This window comes from Poecilia mexicana, unplaced genomic scaffold (genome assembly GCF_051168715.1).
Source record: "Poecilia mexicana isolate PSO_F unplaced genomic scaffold, ASM5116871v1 scaffold_15, whole genome shotgun sequence".
Taxonomy (NCBI): domain Eukaryota; kingdom Metazoa; phylum Chordata; class Actinopteri; order Cyprinodontiformes; family Poeciliidae; genus Poecilia; species Poecilia mexicana.
In genome coordinates, this window is record NW_028263384.1 from 20,958,973 (window position 1) to 20,982,009 (window position 23,037).

General features: G+C 39.1%; 3 protein-coding genes across 3 annotated transcripts; 2 read left to right on the top strand and 1 right to left on the bottom strand.

Moving 5' to 3' along the window:
* The first annotated feature begins 1,848 nt into the window (after window positions 1-1,848).
* LOC106931893 (uncharacterized protein C6orf118) lies at window positions 1,849-5,100 on the top strand. The gene is made up of 7 exons (XM_088013506.1): window positions 1,849-2,272; window positions 2,380-2,502; window positions 3,248-3,307; window positions 3,623-3,747; window positions 3,834-3,883; window positions 4,190-4,374; window positions 4,758-5,100. Exons 1-7 carry the CDS (start codon window positions 1,898-1,900, stop codon window positions 5,028-5,030), a joined length of 1,191 nt encoding a protein of 396 aa, XP_087869632.1. The 5' UTR covers window positions 1,849-1,897; the 3' UTR covers window positions 5,031-5,100.
* A 726-nt stretch (window positions 5,101-5,826) lies between these two features.
* pla2g12b (phospholipase A2, group XIIB) lies at window positions 5,827-9,662 on the top strand. Its single transcript, XM_015010291.2, has 4 exons — window positions 5,827-6,415; window positions 6,849-6,925; window positions 7,876-8,041; window positions 8,148-9,662. Exons 1-4 carry the CDS (start codon window positions 5,926-5,928, stop codon window positions 8,264-8,266), a joined length of 852 nt encoding a protein of 283 aa, XP_014865777.1. The 5' UTR covers window positions 5,827-5,925; the 3' UTR covers window positions 8,267-9,662.
* Window positions 9,136-22,941, bottom strand: oit3 (oncoprotein induced transcript 3). Its single transcript, XM_015010263.2, has 9 exons — window positions 21,689-22,941; window positions 16,739-17,113; window positions 16,009-16,110; window positions 13,868-13,990; window positions 13,662-13,784; window positions 12,690-12,850; window positions 12,195-12,607; window positions 10,008-10,107; window positions 9,136-9,875 (listed from the first exon to the last, which is right to left on the bottom strand). The coding sequence occupies exons 1-9, from the start codon at window positions 21,759-21,761 to the stop codon at window positions 9,723-9,725; spliced, it is 1,623 nt and encodes a 540-aa protein (XP_014865749.2). The 5' UTR covers window positions 21,762-22,941; the 3' UTR covers window positions 9,136-9,722.
* Between the last annotated feature and the right edge of the window lie 96 nt (window positions 22,942-23,037).

Genomic DNA, 23,037 nt, shown 5'->3' on the forward strand with positions numbered 1-23,037 from the left:
AAAAAGCTCCCCAGTACGACGATTATCCAGACAGTGAACGCAACGCGGGTATGACGTACTTTGGTTGCCAAGGGAACCGTTGTAAATCACAGACTGCTGGCGTTGAAGCTGAAGTTTTTTTGTTTCCAGTCGATTCCTGGACGAGGGTACAACTAGAAATGTTCTTTTATTTACTTAAAAACATTAATTGGGGCCTGCCATAGCATTACATAAGGAAGGGCAGCGACTGCCTTTGTTGTTCTACACCTGATAGAATGTCTCTTTATATATGTATTTATTATTCTTCCGTCACAGTTAATGTCTTTTCCCTAAAAAATTTTTTTCTTATTTATTAGCCACGCTTAGTATACTGAATGAAGTAAGTCAATGTAAGGCAACATGCTAGTGATGCCCCACATGTTACTGACAGCATTTAGGCTAATGTTATCTATTTGGCTCATTTTAACTTGTACACTAATTTCAACATACTGAATGGCATAAGTCCATGTTGCTCAACATACTTTTGACTCTCCACATGCTATTGAGTACATTGTAGCTTACTTTAGCATTGATGCTAATTTGTAGCATCAGAACGCTGGGTTCCAACCGACGGGCACACTTTGGCAGGTCCCGTTTAAATTTCTTCAGAAATTTTCTAGTCTTTTTGATGCTCTACTGAATTGTTTGTGCTTTATTGAGAAGCACGTTGTTATATTTATCTGGAAAACGTGTTATATTGAACATATTCTTTAGTGATTTGTATAACTATGAAAAAAAAATGTGCTTCTGCTTTTTTTCCTCTTAAAAGTTTCAAATTTAAAAAAAAAATCAAGCAAAGATAATCTAAGCAAATGTAAAAAGTCACTAAATTATCTAGCTTAAAAACAAACTATACTTGTGTTGAAAAGAAGCTGCACATCGGGTCCAATCTTGAATTGACTCTATTTATTTATTTTGGATTGCTGAATTAAAATTTTCAAGACAAACCCACACCTGTCTCCCTGCAACATGAACTTCACTAAAGGGTTTCAAAAAGCAAAGGATTATGTCATGAAATTCATATACAGATTAAAAACAACGTCGTTCACATCTATTGGGCTGAAAAGAATGTCAAAACAATTTCTAACAAGGCTTTGGGACTCCAGTGAACCACAGTGAGAGACATTATCCACATATGGAGAAAACTTGGAACAGTTGTGAACTTTCCCAGGAGTTTTCGGTTGAAAATAATAGTTCCAAGGGTCTACGGTCGACTCATCCCAAAGGTCACATGATAAAATCTAAAACAAAGCAGACAACACTTGCTTCAGTTAAGCTCAATGTTTATGGTCTAAATATTATAAAGAGATTAGGGAGAAAGAGCTTCCATGTCAGATTTTTAAGGTAAAATATGATCCAAAGCGTAGCTTCACACCATATTAAGATTTTAAATGTCTTGTCAAAATCTATACTTAAATATGATAGGTTATAATTGTTTTTTTTTTAAGCTCACAAATGTGTCTGAATTAAAGCAATTCTGCAAAGAAGAGGTGAACAAAATTCCTCAGTGATGAAGAAAAATAATTCCCCGTCATTATGGTTTGGATTATTTTTGTCCCTGAATAAGTTACATAATCATTTGAAAACTGCACATTATAGCTTTGTATTGACATTTGTTTGATAATTTGAAATATTTACAAATCACCAAAAAAAATAAATAAATAAACAGAAGAAATATGCAAATACTTTTTGCTACAGGACATTTTTTAGATATTTATTCTTCCATGGTAAAAGCCAATTAGGTTGCTTCTTATTTAACTTGATTTAGTTTCTTAAATGAAAGTTGGGAATCCCTTAAGTATTAGTACTGGAGTTAGTTTCAACTGAATCTCTCTGCAACTGAAAATGTAGTATTCCTCAGGTAAAATCTATACATCAGATGCTTTTACTTCTGTGTCTTTACAATGTGTTTACCCTCACAGCCATGTCCAACAGCTCTGAACAGAAAGATCAGCATTTGGGGAGTGATGTCCAAGGAGCGCAGCCTGCTGCTGAGGCTCCTCGGGAAGCAGATATCCTGACTGACTCCCCGGGCCAAGAAGAGAGTCTAGAGGAAAGAGAGGCACAGTCGCTGGGCTCTGCGAGGAAAAAAGAGAACACCTCCGGCGCTGCTTTTGTAGACTCCGAGGTCTTGAGGTCACAACAAGATCAGGCCAGAGATTATTCGTCACATGCAGGCACAAGGGAAGAGACGGCTCCCACTGCCGACAGGGTGGGAGTTGATGCTAAAATGTACGAGAGGAAACTGCGAAAGGTGAAAACAGTCACCAAAAGCATGACATTAGGAAACCAGGCGCAGACACACACTTTTATTTGCTAAAGCTTTGTGTGTTTGTGTGTATGTGTTCCTGTCTTACTCAGGAGTTGAAGAAGTTGTCAGGACTGAGTTGGCCCAGCAGAGACCGCCTTGCGGTGTTCAGTGACGTCTTTGATGATGTATGTGAAGACTTGCCAGTATTTGGACGCATCCTGAGGGAAATCAAGGTTTTTCCATTTCCTCTGTACCCACTTGCACATTTTTAGCATGTGCTGTCAGATGTATCCGAGCCAAGAGAGAGTGAATCCCCCGTGTAGCGAGCGCAAGTAGAGCAACCACCGGAACCTGGTCTTCATGTGTCAGGGAGCAGGACTTCTGAGGGCAGCCGCTCAGTCGCTGCTCATTCACATGGAAACGTATCATTTCATGGAAGTTTCTTTTTCCACATGACAGCGTTGCACAACTCTGCATTTTAATGTTGCTGTTCCAATGGAAGCGATTGTTTCATTTAGTGTCAAGGCTGACGGATGGATGACAAGAGCTGGATGAAAACGTTCTCCGACGATCCAGCCAGGGTCAAAATACAAATACAAGCTCAGATAAAAACACAGGCACTAATATTTGGTCAGCTAGATATTAGATGACTCTTCTTATCAGAAGTGGTTGGTTTTCTGCTATAAACTTTAGCTTTAGCGTTTATTGATTTGATTGCCAGAAAATTTGTAAGATAGTTTAAAAGGCAGTTATCCCAGTTACTGATCAAATATATGCAAACTTTGGAATTAGAGAAAAATGTAAAAATAAATAAATAAAAAAAAATAAATAAAAAAAAAACATTATTCCCAAATATTCTGGCATTTAACAAATTTTGGTAAATCTAACTGTTTGGTATTTTCTGCTTACAGCTGACAAAATCATCATATTTGGACAAATTAAGTGTGATTATTAAGTAAAATGTTTTTTTTCTTCCAGACTGAATATGATTTATACATCAATCACATGATGGAGACCCATTCCTCACAAGATAACGTGGTAAATATAAACGCAGAAAATGTCCAAAATTACATGCTACACATGTTTCTTTTACAACAACATAAATAAATCAAAACACATTTTTTTCTTGGTCAGGCAGTTTCAAAGTTAATGAAAAATATATTTGTATTTCTGAAGTATGGAGGGAAAAGAAGTTAAGATGATGGAAAAACTGCTCGATGAAAGTACAATACCCTGCAAAAGTATTCCTGTGACAGACCTGAACAAGTTGGATGCGTATGAATGGAAGGGTCTGTATTTCTTCCAGTTGTCCTTTGACTTGCTTTATTTGTCGATGTGTCTGTTGCATTGCAGCCGCTGCAGCCATTTGTCAGCGATATCGATTATTTTATAGTCAGTGATAAGGAAGTGGAGGGTGCAGAAAAAGGGGTTTGCAGTCTGGAAGAAGAGGCCAAAATTGCTCTCAGGGACAATAAACGGTACTGCAGTGATTTACTTAATAACAGAAGACCTGAAAAATAATTTCTAGTTTAACGCTTTCTATTCTCTCTTCTTTTTTTTTCAGAGCTCAAGATGAGCTAAAGAACTTTCCAGATGAATGCAGTAGCAGAAGGAGTGAGTCTGATAGCAACATTTGCATGCATCATCATTTGTAAACCACATGTAAAAATATGCTGTATTATATAGTCTCCTGCAGAGCATGCAGGAAGTGCACACGGTTATTTTCAACATGCATTTTATCAGATTCTCACACGCCAAAAATTTTCCCTTCATTTTATTGTATTGACACATGTAAAGAGAGAGTATCACTGACAAAGCACTGCATTCAGACCACCTGTAGTGGTGCATGTGTTCAAGCACAGACCTGTTATTATTCCCTGTTTTGCATTGACGCATGTTGCCCCTTCTGTGTGTGGGCAGAGACATCCCTGTCCAGAAAAGAGGACAGTGGGATGCCCATCGACGACAGCAACACCGTCCAGGTCAGGAAACTTCAGGTTCTGAACGTGTTGGAGGAGATCCAACATTTAGAGGAGGAGATCCATGAAAGGATGGCATGTGCTGTTGCGATTGCGGCCACTGAACGAAAACTCAAAGCTCTACAGGTCCTAAAAGATAAAAAGATCCACCGTGTCCTTCTCTAAAACCTCTTGATTAGCACAACTGAGCATGTTGTGTGTTTCCAGGCAGAAACAATAAATCTGATAGTTTCAAATGACCGTCTGAGGACCCTTAGCAAGGCAGGACAGCTTTTAGTATTTTACTTTTCTCTGACTATAAATTTAAGTATTATTAGATACAGCAGGATGCTTCACTCTGTGACATGTCCCTTTATTTTAAGGATCTACAGAACAACATCACTTTGGTGTTGGACAGAGAGAAGCCAATAGAGGTCGTCAGACGGTATGTGGCATATTCCATACGTGTGTCATGTTTCTGGTTTGTTTCTTTTCTTTATGATCATCTTCTTCCTTGTGTTCCCCCCCAGGATGCTGTGGAAAGAGATAGAAAGGGATCTCCAAACAAACGGCGAATAGCTTCAGTCATCAGCATCTTTCGTTCTGTAACAGAACGAAACAATAAACCTATCTTTTGCACCAGCACCAAAAATTACACACTTCTTGGTGCTGGTGCATCATGGGAAATTAGAATAAAATACATTAAATCTATTTTAAGATATGTCAAAATGTGGAAACATCCTAGGGATGTGACTGCAGAGCTGTTTTTGCTTTTATGTCCTACTTTGATGTTCTTCACGTAAGTTTTAGTATTAAACATTTGGCACTTTCCATGTTATTTGAATAGCTGAAGCAGACACGTTTGTCAGTGTTATCAGCAAATTACACAATAAAAACATGGAGTAAACAAACCTGAATATTGGTGCATTTTCACCGATATAATCTGCATGGAAATGTGTGAGTGAACAAGTGACAGATGTGCCTTGTGGCAGGAGTTTAATTTTCTTTACAAACACAAGAGGGCAGCAGAAGAACGTGATAAAAGTCCAATACTGGACAGATTTGAGCAGTCGCCTAATACTTTCAGTGGCTTTGCTCCGGTTCTGTATATTAGTTTCTAGCTTCATTTCAGTTCTGTTATGTTTCTTTATTAGTTACACTTAAAGCCGCTCTTGAAAAGATAAAACCAACCTACTTCCTGTTTTCCCAATGGAAATGATAATTTTATGCTTGCCTCTGTTTACATTCTGTGCTGAGTTGTCAGACTGTGACCTTTATCAAAACCAGTAAGGATAGTTTGAGGTTTGTGATGTCTTGAGAAAGGTCACGGCAGGGTGGGTGGGATATTAAAAGAAACACAAAGAGCATTTTTCTCCAGTTTCCATGTGACTCAAATGGTAAAAATCTACTTAAAACTTCGTGACTAAAAACTGTGGTAAAAGTGATCAAAGACGTGTTTAAGAATGAGTAAAAATGAGAGAATTAGCCGAATTTAAGCGACCTTTCTATGTGCTGATATGCTCGGACTTTTACCCCTGATATGACAGAGTGCCTTGCTGTCGACAAGAACCTAATCAAAGGTCAAAGTCTGCACTCAGGCTAACAGAGTCAGTGAGAACTAAGCTTTGGGATGTCCCTCACCGTCTGAGCTCTTCCTTCGTTTGAAACCTGACTGAAGACTACAGCCAGCTGACGAACATGTTGCTCCGGACTGCGGCCCTGTTCCTCCTCTGTGCGTCTACAGGAATGTGTGCCACATTGGGGTACTTCCAGACTGAAGCCTCAGAGGACGGGGAAGTTGCTACTGTTGTCGCTCAAGCTGCCCCTTTAGATTCTGCTTTTGATGACAAAATATTTGGAGCAGATAACTCAGGAGTAGACCTACCTCAAGACCAAGTCCAAGAGCCAGAAACAGACAAGGATAAGCCTGATGGAGCCTCTGCTGCTATGGAAGGGTTTGCAAAGAAAGCCGTTACTCAGGACCAACCTCCACCTGAAGAGGAGGCCAATGAGATCAGGCCAGTCCAGACAAACAAGGCCTCCAATAAACCCCTGGCACAAGAAGAAGCAAGCAGCTGGAGCCTCAACTCCATCAGGGACAGTTTCCAGACAGTGCACGGATACTTCGACTCCCTGGTGGAGCTGGTTGGGGGACACAACGGTGTCTGTCAGTATCGCTGCCGATATGGTAAAGATGAATCTTGCACTTTCACTGCATATAAGCTTTGGTGCCGTCAGAGGAACAAAAAATGTTTAGCAAAAGCACTGCAGATTTAAGGAATCCCCAAAAACTGTGCTTGTGGTTTACTTTGATCATACATAAACATGTTTTGTCCTGAATTAAGAAGGATTTGTTGAAGGGCGTGGGTCCTTTCTGTTATGCAATCAGTGCACAGAAGTTGCGTCACATCTGACAGCAGAGATTTACAGTAGCTCTGTGATTGGGGGGGTGTTTGATTATGAATGTCGTCTAACAAATCTCTGAGGTCTTCAAGAATCATCTCTACACAAGATCAGCTGCAGATGTTCTCAAACAGATGTTGCACGACACCTGACAGAGATCTGTAACAAACGTCTGGGGCCTTCACAGAACAGCCGTGTTCATTCTTATTCTTCCACAGGAGCACTCCCACTTCCTCGGCCCGGCTACAAGCATCAAGAACCCAACGGCTGCAGCTCGTCTCTGGTGGGCTTCCAGGTGAATGCTGCTGTAGGTGGCCTGCTCATAGCACCATCAGCAACAATTATCTGAGTATTTTCCACCTTCAATTGTTTTTTTTTTTTGTAAAAAGGGACGGAAAAATCTGGTGGCCTTCCGTCACTTATTTTATTTAAATCAATATGATGGCATATTACGGCTATTGTGTGTGTGTGTGTGTATATATATATATATATATATATATATATGTGTGTGTGTGTGTGTGTGTGTGAGAATATGAAGAGTGAAGACAAAAATTGGAGAGAAAAAGCTAAATACTTTTTAGATTAATATCAGACATTTTCCAGAAAAAACATGGACATTTCTGAGTCTCAAAAGTTGGAAATTTTAAACTTTTGAAACTCAGAAACTTTCATAATTTTTCTAGAAAATTTCAAAGTTTTTTTTGGTGGAAATTTAATACACATAAGTAAACAACTTAAGAGCAGGTACGTTGAGCTTGTACGATTGTTTTACGTGACCACTTGGTGCAGACGGTTTCAAGTTCTCACACAGAGAACATCACGGATACCACTAAAATCAATCAGCATTTCCGTCAGAGCATCACCTATGATCTGGACGCTGACGACGCAGCTGAAGCATTGCTGTGGGATTATTCCCATGCTTACAGGATTAGGCAACGTTCAGCAAGTCTTGCCGACTTCTGATCACTTCAATAAGTGAAATGTTACCATATTTCAAAACTTTGTCGGAGAAAAAGTTAAATGTTTTCATTTTGATGACACAACGTGGATTATCTGTTCAGTTTATTGAACATTAAGCAGAATGAAAATGAAATGGAACCATTTTAAAATTGAGGGGCAAAAATAAACATGACAGGATTTTTTTGACACCATCAGTCAATGAAAAACTCTCGCACAACCTCTTGTAACCACAACAGAACCTTGTGCACTGGTGAACCAAGTTGACATTTAACTCTTTTACACCAGCTTGACGTGGGAATCCCTGCTATGACAAGGTGCTGCAACCAGCTGGATGTGTGCTACGACACTTGTGGTGTGAACAAGTACGACTGCGATGCCAAGTTTCGCTCGTGCCTCCATGACATCTGCTCTGACCTGAAGAAGAGTCTGGGGTTTGTGTCCAAAGTGCAAGGTGAGATTTTTGCAAAAAAAAAAAAAAAAACCTTTGGTTTTGTTTATTAAAATAACCACCAGGAAGGAGTTACAAAAAAATCATTCATGTATTTTCCTTCCATCAGCTTGTGAATCAATGGCAGACGCCTTCTACAACACAGTGTGGACTCTGGGCTGCAGGCCTTACATGAACAGCCAGAGGGCATCGTGTATCTGCGAGGGAGAGGAGAAAGATGAACTGTAACGCAGAACACTGTGGTCCCCTCCTCTGTATATCTAAAAGATAACAGAGTCATGGACATTTCCACATATTACAACAAGAGAAGACACTTCTCAAGAGAGCCCTCTTAAAGGAGTAGTTCAGAATATATGAAGTGGAGTTTAACTGAGAGGCTATGAGTAGTTAATAGCTTTAAGCGTCTTCATTTGCATGAATTCAGATTAGATGAAGCTAACAGCTAGCCTGAAAACGGCCATGACCAAAACAGAAGAATTAATCTCATAAAACAATTTCAGTCTCCAAAGCTATTGCTATTTGATGAAACTCTTAATAGTTCCCTGTTTTTGAAAGGTGTCATTAATCCTCAGAGCTATGGAATGATAACGGCTAGCAAGCTAGGGTGCTATTATCTTAGCTGAACAATTTAAACTAATAATGCTTCCATCAGTATAATGCTGTCCAGACTTTCACAGGCACAGCAAGGAGAGTTAAACAGGCAAGATATTAACTGCTTATAACAGAATCATGGAAAAATCTGAACTATCCCTTTAAGATTCAGAGATGAGGATATTAAAAAGATGTAAATGGGGAATTCAGTGATTCATTAATACAGGGTCCAAACAGATATTGTGAGTCTGAAGACGGCCTTTAGCGTCTGAATTAATTGCTTATGCATATTTACCTCCTCATTGTAGGTCAAATTTGGGTTTCTATGACTCCATTACCATAAATTACTTGATGACTCCAAACAAAACACCTGATATGAAGATAAGAATATGCTGGTCGGATTAATTTCCTCCCGGTTGAAATTTCAAGATAACTGGAGTGTGTGCGCTGCCGTCTAAAATTTCTCATAGAGCTTCAAGACCAAGTCAAATGCGTACTACAGCACGTAGTTTATGTAAGTTATTTTATTACTTTCCATCTAATTTGAACTTAAATGTCAACATTACCTATAGATTAGCTTCCAGAGTGATGAGCCATGTGCATTATTACCGATGCGCATCTCTGCTGGCCCACAGTAATGTCTGACATGCTCCCAGTGCTTTGATTAAGCTCAGCAAATGAGTCAAAATGCATCAGCGGAAGGGCCGTGTGTTGTTTTCCAAGTTAATCATGGTATGAAATTTAAACTAGTCCGAGTCTCGAAGTTGCAATCAATCCAGAGAAAATGTCCTAACGGTGACATCCTGATAAACATCTGCTGTGCTGTGGGCCCAGCCATCAGGTTTGTAATGGGACTGTCAATCATTATAATGTCAGTAATACAGCTGTGAGACACTGAAGCTTGGAAGAATATGTGTATTCTGTGTGTATGTGTATTTATGTATGTAGGACTTTAAAGGGACAGTGCAATGGACTGTATGTCTGCATCTATTTGGTGCTATTAACTACCAAATAAACTGAAATGGTCACCTCATTTGCAAGAGTAATTTATGTGCTGGCATATTTTTCTGCTGGTTGTTCTAGAGACGCTCGTCTAAGGCAGGATGTAAATAGGTCCTGTGTTCAACGTTTGCTTTTGCCGATTGTTTCTAATCCAAATCTCCCGTCGTGCACGTCCACGGCAGCGCTGGGCGCAGTGGGTGTCTCCTGCCCCGCACACCAACACCCGACAGTGGAGGAACACTTGCTGCAGAAACAGGAAGCCATATTGTTGTTTGAGGCAAACGGCATCTTATACCGGTTCATTGCAGTATATTTCTGCAGTACAGAGCAACTCACACACTCACCAGCTGGCACCCAGCATGCTAGATTTACTTACTTGGCTGTCCTTGCCAATGAACTTGAAGACGGGGACGTGGTAATGCTTGGAGAGCTGGTCCTTTGATGAGTACTGTGTCACCGTTTCATCTGAGATGCATCTGAGTGAGAGAAACAGGGTCAGAAAAGCAGTGGATGTTTGGCAACAGCACCTGCTCATCCATATGTGTTTTTAAAGGCAGTTCGTCAGCATCAGCTCTAGGTTTCTCTAGATTAGCACTAATCTAGAGAAACCTACAGATAGAAAATACACAAAGAATTTCCTGAAAGGAACGGGGAAAATAACTAGAGGATCAAGTGAAAAGGAATGAGAGAGAAATTAATAAATACTGGGAGTGTGAATGTTGGAACAATGAACCAGGCTGATTACTAACAGGTTGCAGGTGCGAGGGGAGAGAGAGAGAGAGAGAAAATGGCACAGGGGCCGAGGGAGAGTACACAACAGAGGAACTAGAAAAATAAATCTGGCACTAAAGAATGACTAAACATAATGAAGCTAATAAAACCACATGACTAGACAAAAGAATTAAACATGGTAAACTAGAATCACTAAGAAAGACCGAGGGAAATTAAAACAGACACAAGGATGATCAAAGAAAGACACTAAGGAACACAGAATAACAAACTAGAATTTTATTTTATCTTTTTTTGGACTACTTTTTGTCTTGAAATAAATGGAATATAGTAAATCAAACCCCCACCGCTGCAAGTCAAAACAACCCGAGATCCTAACAGAATCTGGTTAAGATCTTCTGTGATTGTACATTTATGACATGTTTCATTATCCAGTTGAAAAACCCAGCTATGGCCCAATTTTAACTTTCTGGTAGACGCCACCAGATTTTTATAATAATTTAAGATATAGCATTTGGAAGAAAACAAAAAGCCTCCAGAATCACAGATCCTCCCTCATGCGGTACTTTTACACATATATATGCTTCCCTCCAAACCCACACAGGCGTGTTTGTTGCTGAAAAGCTCAATCTTTTTCTCAGATGACCCAAACACACAGATCCAATTACACTCCCATTAGAGTTTAGGAAACAACCAACATTTAAGAAAACAGAAAACGCTTTTTTACTGAGACTTGTTAATTCCAAGATGCTCGTTGCTGCATTTCTGCAACTGTAAACCCAGTGTAAGACGATGACGCTCCAAAAACACACACACACACACACGCACACACACACACACACACACACACACACACAGAACTATATATTTTTTAGGCTTTTTGCACATACGAATAAATTATTCGCATTTTAAGTAACCATAAATCTAATTGAATTATGCAGTTGTCCTGCTGGTGCCAGCGCAGCAGCAAATGGAAAATTCACACTGAAAGGTAAAAGTGACAGGACTTTAAATTTTTCTAGCTCCAGCTTTCATGTTTTCACTCCACATTCGCCAGTCTGTGGCGGTGGGTGCCTTTCATTTGACATTGCTTTGAAGAAGTTTGGGTTTTTGGTCCTGCAGCTGTCAGGCATCCAGCGAGGTTTTGGTGAAGCCACAGCCGATTCTGCGACTCTTGCAGGTCTAAATGTAAATCTGATCAGAACCCAAATCAGCTGTTTTCACAGTGTTCTCCTTCATAAACAGCTGATTTTCTATTTCCTGTTTTTACAGATTTTATTTTTTTCAAATTATTTTTCAAATTTTATTTCAGATAATCATGTCAGATTTTTTTTTTTTAATTTCTGTACAATTTTAAACCGAATAAATAAAATATATAATAATTTGAATAATTTGAAGAAAATAAAATCGGAAAAAAATCGTGAACTGAATTAATGTAGGTTGAAATTTTGCTTAAACAATATAAATTACTCTCAAAATGAATTTTTTTTTATTAAGAAAGATTACAAAGTTTCATTTTTGAAATGCATTCTTTTTTCCTTTGTTGTTTTCTTGCAATAATATTAAAACAACTTTAGTTTCGATCTGCATTTAAGTTACTATCTGAGGTATGACTAATTCAAGTTAAATAACATAAATTTGGTTTCTTTGATATAATGTTGTTAACTAAACCTTGTGAAATAATAAATATAGAATATAAAGATTTTTTTTTCTGTGAAGTAATTTTTTTTGGAAAAAAATCATGTACAACAGAAAAATATATACGGATGAAGAGCATAGTTTAAGTCTTTAGCTGTTTCAGGCTAAATAAATAACAAATAGATCAAATATTCACCCATCTTTGATGAGGTAATACTTCAGGGCCTGGTCGGCTTTGGGTCCTGGAGTAGCGAAACAGCTCTCCACCAGGACCGAGAGGCCCTCCACTCTCTCCTTCGGCTCCACCCCAAAGAAGAGCGAGTCGTGCAGGTGGAGCTGCGGCGGGCTGCGGTAGGGCTCAGAGAACTCTGCGTTCTTGAACAGCTCCAAGTTGAACCCAAAGACGCCCTCGCTGTGGCTCTCCAGCTCCAAGGCCGAGCCCTGCAGAGTTGCCTGGTACCCGTCCGACACCTGGTACTCCCTGGGGAACTCGCATGTCACCGGGAGCAGTAACTTGCCGGTTCGGACTATTAAGTCCCTGCTGCTGCCGGGGATGCTCTGGGGCAGGCCCGTCACCAGGTTGGTCCCAACTATCTTGTTTTCTGTCACCTGGGAGGAAGCGTTTTTTTTAGTCTTCACCTTTCACCTTTTGACCCTGTTTACTCTCAGAGTGTAAAGCAAAGCAGCTGACCTTCACCACTGTGCCGCAGGTTTTGAGGCTGAAGCTCAGGTTGATGTGGGTGCCATTGGAGACTCCTCGGCAGGAAGAGTTTGACAGCGAAAGCTCCAGACCTCCAACGAGGTCTTTAGGAACTGACACCGTAATCGAGCTGGGATCACACCGGACTGGCACTGGGTGAGAATGAGAGGAGTCATATTCTCTCATTGTTCCCCACAATGACATAAAATCATGCAAATATACACACAATATAAACTATACTTTCCCAAAACTAAGAGATAATTTTCTGTAACTTTCTGAAACTTACCTGAAACGTAGCAGGCACTCTTCTCAGGAGCTTTGCTCAAACGTACCTGAAACCTACTGAGTGAAGTCCCAGATCTCACCAGGTACTTTATCAAACGTTTTTTATGTACTCAAAGCATTCATTTCCCAGAGTTTAAATGGTTCTTACTTTGAACTTTCTTGGTAATTTACATGAAACTTTCAATGTATATTCTTTTACCTTTTAGAGAACTAACTAGTTAACTTCCTGGAACTTACTGGGTATTTTCACATGCTGCACTGGATTATGGCGTGACATACGATACTTTACAGTATTCATAGGACTTATTGGGTACTTTCCTCAACCTTATTAGGTACTTTTAGATACTGAACAATAATATAAAGTGGCTTAAAATGTGGGACTTTTCCAGAAATTATCTGGTAAGTCACAGGAAAGCTCCTAGTAAGTTCTGGAAAGTAATATCATATGTGATAATAAGTAAAATGTCCAGAAAGAAAAAGCTTAATGTGACTGTTGTAATATTTTCTTTAAAATGGGAAAGTTGTTAAAGACAAGCTATTATAAAAACAATCACAGATTGAATGTAACTGTTATTGCCATTGGAAATGTTTTTTATCTGTTAGACCCCTGGAGACAAATAAAAGCATGTGTCTACTCTTTATCTAAAACATCTACCTGCTTCACACACAGGCACCCACCCTGGCATGTGCTTTTATCTTCTCCCAGCTCCAGCCCTCGGGGACAGCTGCACTGATAGGAGTTTTGCATCTGGGAGCAGACGTGGCTGCATCCTCCGTTGTTGACGTGACAACCCGCAATCTCTGCAGAGGACAAGGAACGAGGAAAGTAGTGAGAATGCAAAGCTGGTTCCTGTTTCATTAGCTCAGTTTGGAGTGTCATATACCTCTGCAGTTGCGTTCGTCCTCGTCCAGCACGCGTCCTCGTCCACACTCACAGCGCCACGAACCCTTGGTGTTCACACACACCTCGGCACAGCCGCCGTTCTCTTTATCACACTCATTTACATCTGAACACAGAAGATACCGAGTCTATAGTCAGATACTATCCTCAGATGAGCCGCAGATGGGTGGAGTTTATCACCTCCGGGCAATACATTTTCAATTTTCATAGATGATGATAGATGGGCTTTAAAATGGAGCTTATAATGCAGAGAGGAGCCCAGTGAGGAAATAATGACGGATGGAATAAGAGTGAAGAGTAATGTGGGAGTGCAGGGGGAGAGTGGACGGAGTGAGGATGGAGAAAGTCATTTCCAGAAAGCCTGATTGCGTTTATGAGTGACTGATGAGATAATGGCAGTTTGTAGGTTTATGGGCTCCCACACATTGGACAGATGCATAAACCTTCTGCGTGACATCAGAGGACATTACGCTCATTCATCATTTTTAATAGAGACTCTGACCTTAGTCAAACTTTTAAATGGATGCTTCTGAAAAGTTGTCAGGTTTTATTATGTAAACGGACTGGACTGGCATAGCTTTTAATCCCAGTTATTCACTGAGAACAACCAAGAGAAATAGAAAACGTAAATACTTTTTAAACATTGTTATTTTGGGTTCTGCCAAGGTTTTAGCACTTTTAAAAATGCAAAATTTTGATTTGCATTTCTGGCAATGCAGATAAAAAAAATAGCTAGAAACCTGTCAATTCCCTGTCCTTTTACTATGCTAAATGAAAACAACAGGAACAGGATGTAAGAAAATAGAAGGTATATGTTTCCTTGTATTATAATGTTGTCAAGATGTGAGCACTCTCTGCTAATATGGATAAAAAGCAAATAAAAACATTTGTGGCATGGAAACTAACTGTATAAATGCAGAATTATTTTGTGGTCCAAATAAACGTCATGAAAGTGGCATGAAAAGAAAATCTTCATGCATTTAAACAAGTATTTTTTTCAGGATGAAATTGTTATATAATTTACTTAAGTGTTGTTTTTTTAGGTGCATAAGTTTGATTTGGTTTTGAAGTAAATATTATGTGAAATAAATACATACACCCCCACTAATATTTGGTTATATGTTTGTTGGTTGCAGAGGAACCACACTTCTTTTGTAGCTAAGGTTCTCCCATAATTCTGGCTCAACATTTGACAAATTTTCTTATCAGTATTAGTTGAGCTGTTTCAAATTGTTTTACCTTTGCAGGGTTGTTTTGAGTTGTTCTAGTAGTTTTATCTCAGCGTGCTTAAGATATTCCAAAATTATACTTTATGACCTCAAGCAAATCATAATCTGGAACAGCAGTGAACCCACTTTTACTTACTTAAATAATAAGCAGAAGTTTTGCAGGGAAAATGCATGAAAACACATCAATAACACCTCATTATGATCCAACTAATGGACATTAGGGGTGTAAGTATATTAGCCTGCATGTTTAAACTTAGATTGCATGTGTGTTACAGAAAACTCCCTGTGCTCCCAAACTTTTCTACTTTTAAGAATCATAAAAGTTGTTACTTTGTGGGGGAAAAAACAGTTTTAATAAAACATTTAAAGCTCAAAATCAATATGCCATTCACTCGTATGATGAACATCTGACCAGAAACTGTAGTTCAGAATGTAATACTTATACTTAACATTTCTGTTGAGGGCTGAAAGTGAAATAAAGAAATAAAAAAACTTAAATCTTTCAGCAGCAGTTTAAAAATGAATAAAAGTACAAGTTTCAAGTTTTTTTTTTGCAGGAATGATGCATTAAAAAAAGACTCACCAATGTTTTTTCAAATCCAGTTTTTGTTTTTCTCATTTATCTTATTCTATTTACTCCACTTTTCCAGTGAAGAGAGAAATTGACCATTTGACATAACCATTAAGTTTAGTCAACACAGAGAAACAGCAGCTCGTTCAAAAATATAAAAGGGTTTTTGTCAAAACAAGCGGGAGCTCAACCAGAATTCAATATGATTGATTGACTTGTTATTGTTTTTCCTCAAACATTTCCTGCTCATCTGTTTTCAGTGTTCCCTGGTTTATCTCTGCCTTCTGCACAGTTTATCTCTTCTCCCCTCCCCGCCTGTCTCACCCAAGCACGTCTGCCCGTCTGGTCCCAGGACAGTTCCCGGCGCACAGCGGCACTCACATCTGGGACCTTTGCAGTCCACCTCATCACAGATATCATAGAAATCTGCACAAAACACACAAAAATAACATCAACCAAAATGAAAATGCCTCCTAAACAAGCAGGAAAAAAAACTGTGACTCTGTTGTGAAAGTATGAGACCAATCATTTGTGAAAAAATCAAACTCCTCTGCCTTCTCCCACCCAGTACTCCCAGTGCTAACTACAGAACCAACCAATCAGAGCCAGGATGAGGGTATTAGCGCTGTCAATCATGCTTGTGTAGCGCTGCTAATACTTTCTCCTCTGCTCTCTGCTATGCTCCAGCTCCTTCAGATAGCTAGTCTGCCATGAATGCTAATGATGACAGCAGATAAACAGTTCTCCTGTAACTGTAAGATGTTTCTGCACCATTATTACGTTGAGCATCGTATACATAAGCATGATTGACAGTGCTAACCCCTTCTCCTAGCTCTTGTTTTTAACCAGGAGCGACACATTTCTTGAGACAGCAATAGCAGCTCAGGGAGGAGGTGGAGAAACTTAATTTTATCCAGATTATTCGTCTCATACACTGTCAGGAGAGTTTTAATAAATATGTAAAAAAAAAAAAAAAAAAAAAAAAAAACATTTTTTTGTAAAAGTTACATTGTAGCTTTAAGGAATCTGAACAACATCTGAGATGTTCTCTTACGTCCACAGTAAACGTGGAAGCAGACAGAAGGCCTGGGCAGGCGGTAGACAAAGTATCCTCCAGGACAGGCCTTCACATCAATGCTGGCGTTCCACTGGCAGCAGTTGTCCTTGAAGCTGGCGCAGACCGGCAGCGTCACAATCCCCTCATGGAGCTGCGGGTGGGTGCCGTTGAGCCAGACGGGGGCGTGGGTGCCGCAGTGGTTCTCAGAGATGCAGAAGGTAGGCATTGCATCCCCGGCCATGCCAGTGAAGCGGTACCACTCCCCAGACATGTGGCTGTCACACAGGGGCACGCTGGACGACCGGTTGACGTGGAAGTCCGAGTTCCTCCAGGGTTCGTTCAAGCTGATGTAGGCAGAGCAGGGGTCAAGAGCTGAGAAGAGGGGGTGTGCAACATCAGAAACATACAAAGTGTGAGCAGAAACTTTGAAACTATCACAGTCTGAAATAGCAACATCGTGTCCCTCAAGATAAGATATCAAAGGTGACCTATTACGCTTCCTAGAACAGGCTAGGATGTTTTGCTTGGGCTATACAAAACATGTTCAGTACATTTTGTTGCACTAAATTGTTCTGAAACAGTAACATTTGGTCAGTTTTACTATTTTCAGAATGAGTTGTTTTAGGACCTCTGGTCACTTTAAATCCAAATAAGCTGCTTGTGACCACACTCCTCAGTTTACACTCCCACATGAGAATGGCTGCAACCAGATGTTCAACTATACAACCATACATCTTCGAAAAGTAGAAGTGGAGCCTCCTGTGCAGCCAAGAAGAAAGCAACAAGTTTTTTCCAGCGCAAAAATGGCTTTTTGCGCTGGAAAAAGCCATTTTCAAGAGCAATGGCTTTTCCAGCCATTGCGCTGGAAAGGCCATTGCGTCTTTTCCAGCGCAATGGCTGCTGGAAAAGACAAAACCCTTGTCTGTTGCTAGGTGAGGCACCATGCCTGCTGACTTGTAATGTTACATTCAGAAGGCTTTTGAAATGGCTCATTTTCCAGACACCAAAAAATATTAAATTCATGCCAAAACCAGGTGGGCGTTTATTTTCTTGGGCTGATGTTAGAAGCAGCAGAAACCCAAACAGAAGAACAAAAATGTGCAGAATGTGTGAGAAATCAGAAAGATTTGAAAATGAGCAAAGTTGGCTAATTACACTGATGTTAGCATCAGATTTTAAGCTTTTTGAATTCAACTGCGTCCAATTATCTGTTCTTGAAATGTATTAACTGGTCAAAAACCAAACTTGATTATTCTTTACTGGATTCGATTCGATTTAAAATACAATCATAGATTTATGGCAGTATATTGTAGCCTTTTTTGTTAGGGCCACCTGTGAAAAGCGCAATATGAGCGAAATCATTTCACACTAATTGCAAATTTGCAAAATACAGTTGTGATTTGTTGAAAAAATAACTGTAAAATAAAATGAGGTTCTTGTCTTTCTCAACAGTAATTGTTGAAATCTGTTTAGGGTATATCTACGTTTTTGATCCATTTCCAGGCCTGTTTATATCTTTAAATCAGGACAGGTGCATGATGCTTGTTCCTTACTGCTAACCCAAAGTTTAAAGACAGCTCTGATGTTTTGCTGTTTTGATGTTTTTGTGGTGGATTCTCAATCCATCCTGTGATGGATTGAGAATCTGTAGGATAAATCTCTACAGATTTATCAATCAATCTGTAGAGATTGATAAATAAATCTATAAAAGTATTTGTTTTCTGTAATGCCCCCTTTTCCATACAGTATCACAGCTGACATATTTGCATTCTCTGAGTTTTGGTCTGTCCTTGAGATTTCTGCATTAACATAATGCAGAGCGGCCGACCCGGCGTGAGTCCAGTCAGGGCTTCTGAAGGCTAAGGCTCATTTTTCACCAGCTTCCATCAGAGAGGCAGAATTTGACTCCCAGAAACTCAAAAACAGACCCGTGCTGCCCATTCCTTACAGCCATTAGCTTTCACTCTTGGCTGATTCTCATGATCCTTCCCCCAGCTTGGCTCTCTAACACTTTCCAAAGGTAATTTTCCAGTGCTGTGAGTTGTGGAGGCCACAGCCGTACTTTAATTCAGCTCCATTACAGTTGGATGGAAGACCGACATTTTGGAAATCAAATCTGTATTAGTGAGAAAACATGTCACTTTAATTTAGCTTAATGTGAAACTAGATGAGACTCTTAGCTATGATGTTCTCTCCTTTAATTACACCCGAATCTTAATTGATTTGAATATATTTGTTCATGTACTTCAGGGAGTCGCTTTAAAATGTAAAACTCATCTATTATATAATTCATTATAGACAGGGTGACGAGTTTCAAGAGTTTATTCTTACTAATTCAGACGATTATTGCTAGCAGTGAATTTAAAAAAAAGAAAAACTGCATTAAGAAAATCAAAATGTTGCATAAAATGAATAAAAACACAGTTTAGATTGAGATCGCTGCCTATACAATGATGGGGAAGACCGCTGACTCGACAACTGTCCACTAAACAGTCACTGAAAGTGGCTTTCATGGAAAGTGGAGTGGAAGAAAAAAATCCTGTGCACAAGCAACAAGTATTGACCGTTTGGTCACTTTGTATGTAATTATGACCGTATCTGAGTTTCACTGTTTGAATTGAAATACTGAGATAAATCACAATTTTAACTTTTTATTCTCCTCTGTACCTTTCTACTCTGTCTTATTTAAATTCATTGGCATGCACCTGTAGTTTAGAGTCTCTGCTTTGCCATTAGCAAACATTGTAACTCCTTCTAAACGATCTGTTCTGCTCGTTTGGATCCAACCAAGATAAATGGAAACACGGGGTCAGGTGTGACTGAGGTAAAAGCCAATGAGCTGTCAACACAGAACTCTTCATTCTGAAACTTCTGTCTGTTTTCAGTTGTTCAGCTGAAAAGAAAAAAAGTGGAAGCTGTAAACAAAGTGCAGCAGAACAGTGAATAGTTTCTCTCCACTCCATGTCCTCTCAGCACAGTAATTAAGAGGCAGATGCAAAACAAAGAAGACATGACAAGCGTGGGTAATGCGGGCGAGAGTGAGACTGTTAATGAGTTTGTAGAAGGAACGGAGACACAGCAGGAGGTTGATCTGCTCAACATCCTCAGAGACAAGATGGAGGCAGGGAACAGGTGAGCTGGTAACACTTCACCGACAATCTGCTCACTCAGTTTTATCTTAACTATTTACAGTATTCAGTAAATCAGAGCAGCTGTCCGTCCTGATGGGTCTTGTTTGTCAGATTTAAAGTAGCTTTTGAAAATGGACAACCTTTAAGAAGGTACTAAATATGGTTTTCATTATGACCAAACTTCTGTTTCTTATTGGTCTGACGTAATGGTTTAATTTTAAATATGTTTTTATTACCGATAATTGGAAAAACATCATAATTAACAGAAAAAAAAACTTTCAAACATTCATCTGTGTGTAATTAGGTGGGAATTAGTATTTTTTTTGCTGTCATCCATCTCTCCTCTTATTATTTAAATACATAAACAGTAACAGGATACACACGGCTGGCACTTTTTTCAGATTTTTATCTGTAATTTAAACATTTATCCCTTTAACACCCAACCTAACAGCTCTGTGATACTTTATGTTTGTCCGTCACGTAAAAACGCACAAAGGTTACAGTTACATTTTGTAATGTGTGGATTTAAATCAAATTACTTTCACTACTATGTAAAGTTTTTTTTTTTTTGTTTCTGATGGAAAAAGTGAAATCTGAGATGTTTGTTCCTTTCAGAAGGAGTAAACATGAAAACAACCTTTTATGGGATGAATGCGTAAACTAAACATGCAGCTTTTCCTATCAGACCGTTCATCTCATCTTTCGCCCCGGGGCAATAAAAAATACCCCCAACATTAACAACAATTTTTTCCTCTGCTGGAGACATACGACTGACCCGAAGCTCTCCAGTTCCAGCTGCACAGAGACAGCTGAGCGCTGACTCATGAGGACGAATACTAATGCGAGCATTAAATCTTCCAGATGGAGCCTGAACAACTGAGTTCGGATGAGTCTGAGTAGTGTTTATTTTTGCCTTATTTATGCCTTTGTGTCTTATTTTTATTAAAGTTTAGTTATTAATACTATAAAGCTGAAGATTGCTATGATTTTACAGCGTCTGTATTAAAGTCATTTCCTTCAGTTCTGGTATTCCTGGAAGAAACACCAGTTATATGGATGATAATCTCTGGGTTTATTTCACTCAAGAAAAGGACTGGAAAATGTATCATCATCAGAAATACTGAGATGGTTACTCTGTAAAAAATCACAAAGTTAAAAGAATGTGTAACCTGCATAAAATAAAAGATTTTTCCCCTCACTGTCTGACAATAAATCAACAATATCCCTGCTTTAAACCACTCAGCTCTAAAACTGTTTCTATGTATCAGAAAGAGAAGAGAGAGATTGTTTCACCACTTTACATTCACAAAGTTTACTAAACAGTTTGAGAAAACCCAGACGTCGACGCCATTGCTTTGTAAGTTAACAACATTGAAGTTAACTACAATGCCACCTTTGTCAGTTTTACAGAAGTGTAAACACCATGGGAATGCAAAGCCAAAATGTGTGAATTAAAGCCAGAATATATCGTTTCAACATCCAGAGTAAAGTGAGTAGACCACCGCTGCTCTGCAAAGAAGAAGGTATTACATCAAACGCTAAATAAAAAGCCAGATTACAGTTTATTTTTAAGATATAGAGCTCGATTGTGGAGGCAAGCCATGAGGTTTGATGTCTGGTTTCAAATCCACATATAACATGTATTCATGGACTGGCCACTTTATAAAGGTTGCACATCTAAGACTATAGGAGGTAATATACCGTAAGACTACAGAAGCCATGTAATTTAGTTTTGCAAGCAGAAGAAATGACTGAAACACGACTGGTAAGAAATAAACTCTTCACTGCATGTCAACCGTCTGAACAATTCACTCACCTACACCTGCAAGTCCAAGAACCTCCTGCAGAAGATTGAGAATAACCAATAGCATCATGGTGGATCGCTTCATCCGAGTTCTTCACTTCAATAAGTTTACTTCTCAGGTCTGTTTTAAATAGCTGCCTCTTATCTGTGTCATTTTGGAAAGCCTCTTTCCCACCTTGAACTCTTGACCTTCCACTGGCCAAATCCTCCCATTGTTAGTCCTCTGTCCTCCTTCCTTCATTTACACTAGTTATTTATTTGCTGTTGTGCTGGGAATGACTGGAGTGATTGGTTTAGCATAATGGATCTTGCAGTGCTGTAAAAACTACACTGTAAACCATTTGAAGGGGGTTAAATTTGAAAACAATGCACGTAAAGTTAACTCGAAACCCAAAAATTTAACTTTAAGTTGATTCAACAAGAGACCCTAACGCTGATCTTGAACTGTGAGTTGTTATAACTTCCTGTTGTGATTTTAATCACTTTACTTCATATTATGCAAGAAGAATTTCACTCTCAATTCAACTGAACAAAATATCTAGAAGATATGTTATTAAACATCACAATTAATTACTTATAAACCTTTATTTTGAACTATGTGAGGACACTGTTCTCAACCACTGAATTAAAATGAATATTTGCTTTAAAAACACGATGGATAGCGTAAACACAACAAAATGTGGCTCAAATGTTTTGTTTCTGATTTCTTTATCTTTTGTTGCTTTTTTGTCACACCTTTCTTTTTTTAGAAGATGGTTTATGTTATTACCAAAGAAAACCAGAGCAAATAAAAGGAGCAGGTTTCAAAAGAGGATTTGACTTATCAAAGTGAAAAAACAGTCCAAACCAACCTGGCCTTACGAGAAACGGTAACTGCCCCCATCCGTGCCACCAGCCACATCCAGCAGCTTCAATCGAGATCGGTTTAAGATCACGCCGCAACATATCAATCAGATTTAAGTCCGTACTTTGACTAGGCCATTTAAGACCTTTATTCTATTCCCATTTACAGGAGGACTTGCTGGTGTGTTTTGGAAAATGTTTGAGTTGAACAGAGATCCAAACGTTGTCCTTTATCAAGCAGGTTGACCAACATTGACCACCTCAAAGTTTTCCTACTGGTATGATGTTTGTTCTCCAGAACTCCGTTCATAAACACTTACAATATATAATTCTTTGTGTAATGAATTAAATATCCTTTTTGTGCATTGGCAAACTTTGTTAACCAAATAATACAAGGATTTATAGATTTATGTCTTAATTTCGCTCCACAATCTATCTTCCAGTAAAACCAGATGCTAATGAGGAATTCATGGATTTCTATAAGCATCAGCTGCACAATAAAAACTAAGACTCTCACT

Excerpts from the sequence above, each read along its gene's own strand:
- LOC106931893 (XM_088013506.1), top strand. The coding sequence starts at position 1,898 with ATGCTTTTACTTCTGTGTCTTTACAATGTGTTTACCCTCACAGCCATG. Across the intron at positions 3,884-4,189 it reads TGAATGCAGTAGCAGAAGGA|AGACATCCCTGTCCAGAAAA; the intron begins GTGAGTCTGATA and ends GTGTGTGGGCAG. Across the intron at positions 4,375-4,757 it reads GAAAACTCAAAGCTCTACAG|GATGCTGTGGAAAGAGATAG; the intron begins GTCCTAAAAGAT and ends GTTCCCCCCCAG.
- pla2g12b (XM_015010291.2), top strand. The coding sequence starts at position 5,926 with ATGTTGCTCCGGACTGCGGCCCTGTTCCTCCTCTGTGCGTCTACAGGA. Across the intron at positions 6,416-6,848 it reads TCAGTATCGCTGCCGATATG|GAGCACTCCCACTTCCTCGG; the intron begins GTAAAGATGAAT and ends ATTCTTCCACAG. Across the intron at positions 6,926-7,875 it reads CGTCTCTGGTGGGCTTCCAG|CTTGACGTGGGAATCCCTGC; the intron begins GTGAATGCTGCT and ends CTTTTACACCAG.
- oit3 (XM_015010263.2), bottom strand. The coding sequence starts at position 21,761 with ATGAAGCGATCCACCATGATGCTATTGGTTATTCTCAATCTTCTGCAG. Across the intron at positions 12,608-12,689 it reads CCTGCGGCACAGTGGTGAAG|GTGACAGAAAACAAGATAGT; the intron begins GTCAGCTGCTTT and ends GCTTCCTCCCAG. Across the intron at positions 10,108-12,194 it reads TATTACCTCATCAAAGATGG|ATGCATCTCAGATGAAACGG; the intron begins GTGAATATTTGA and ends TCTCTCACTCAG.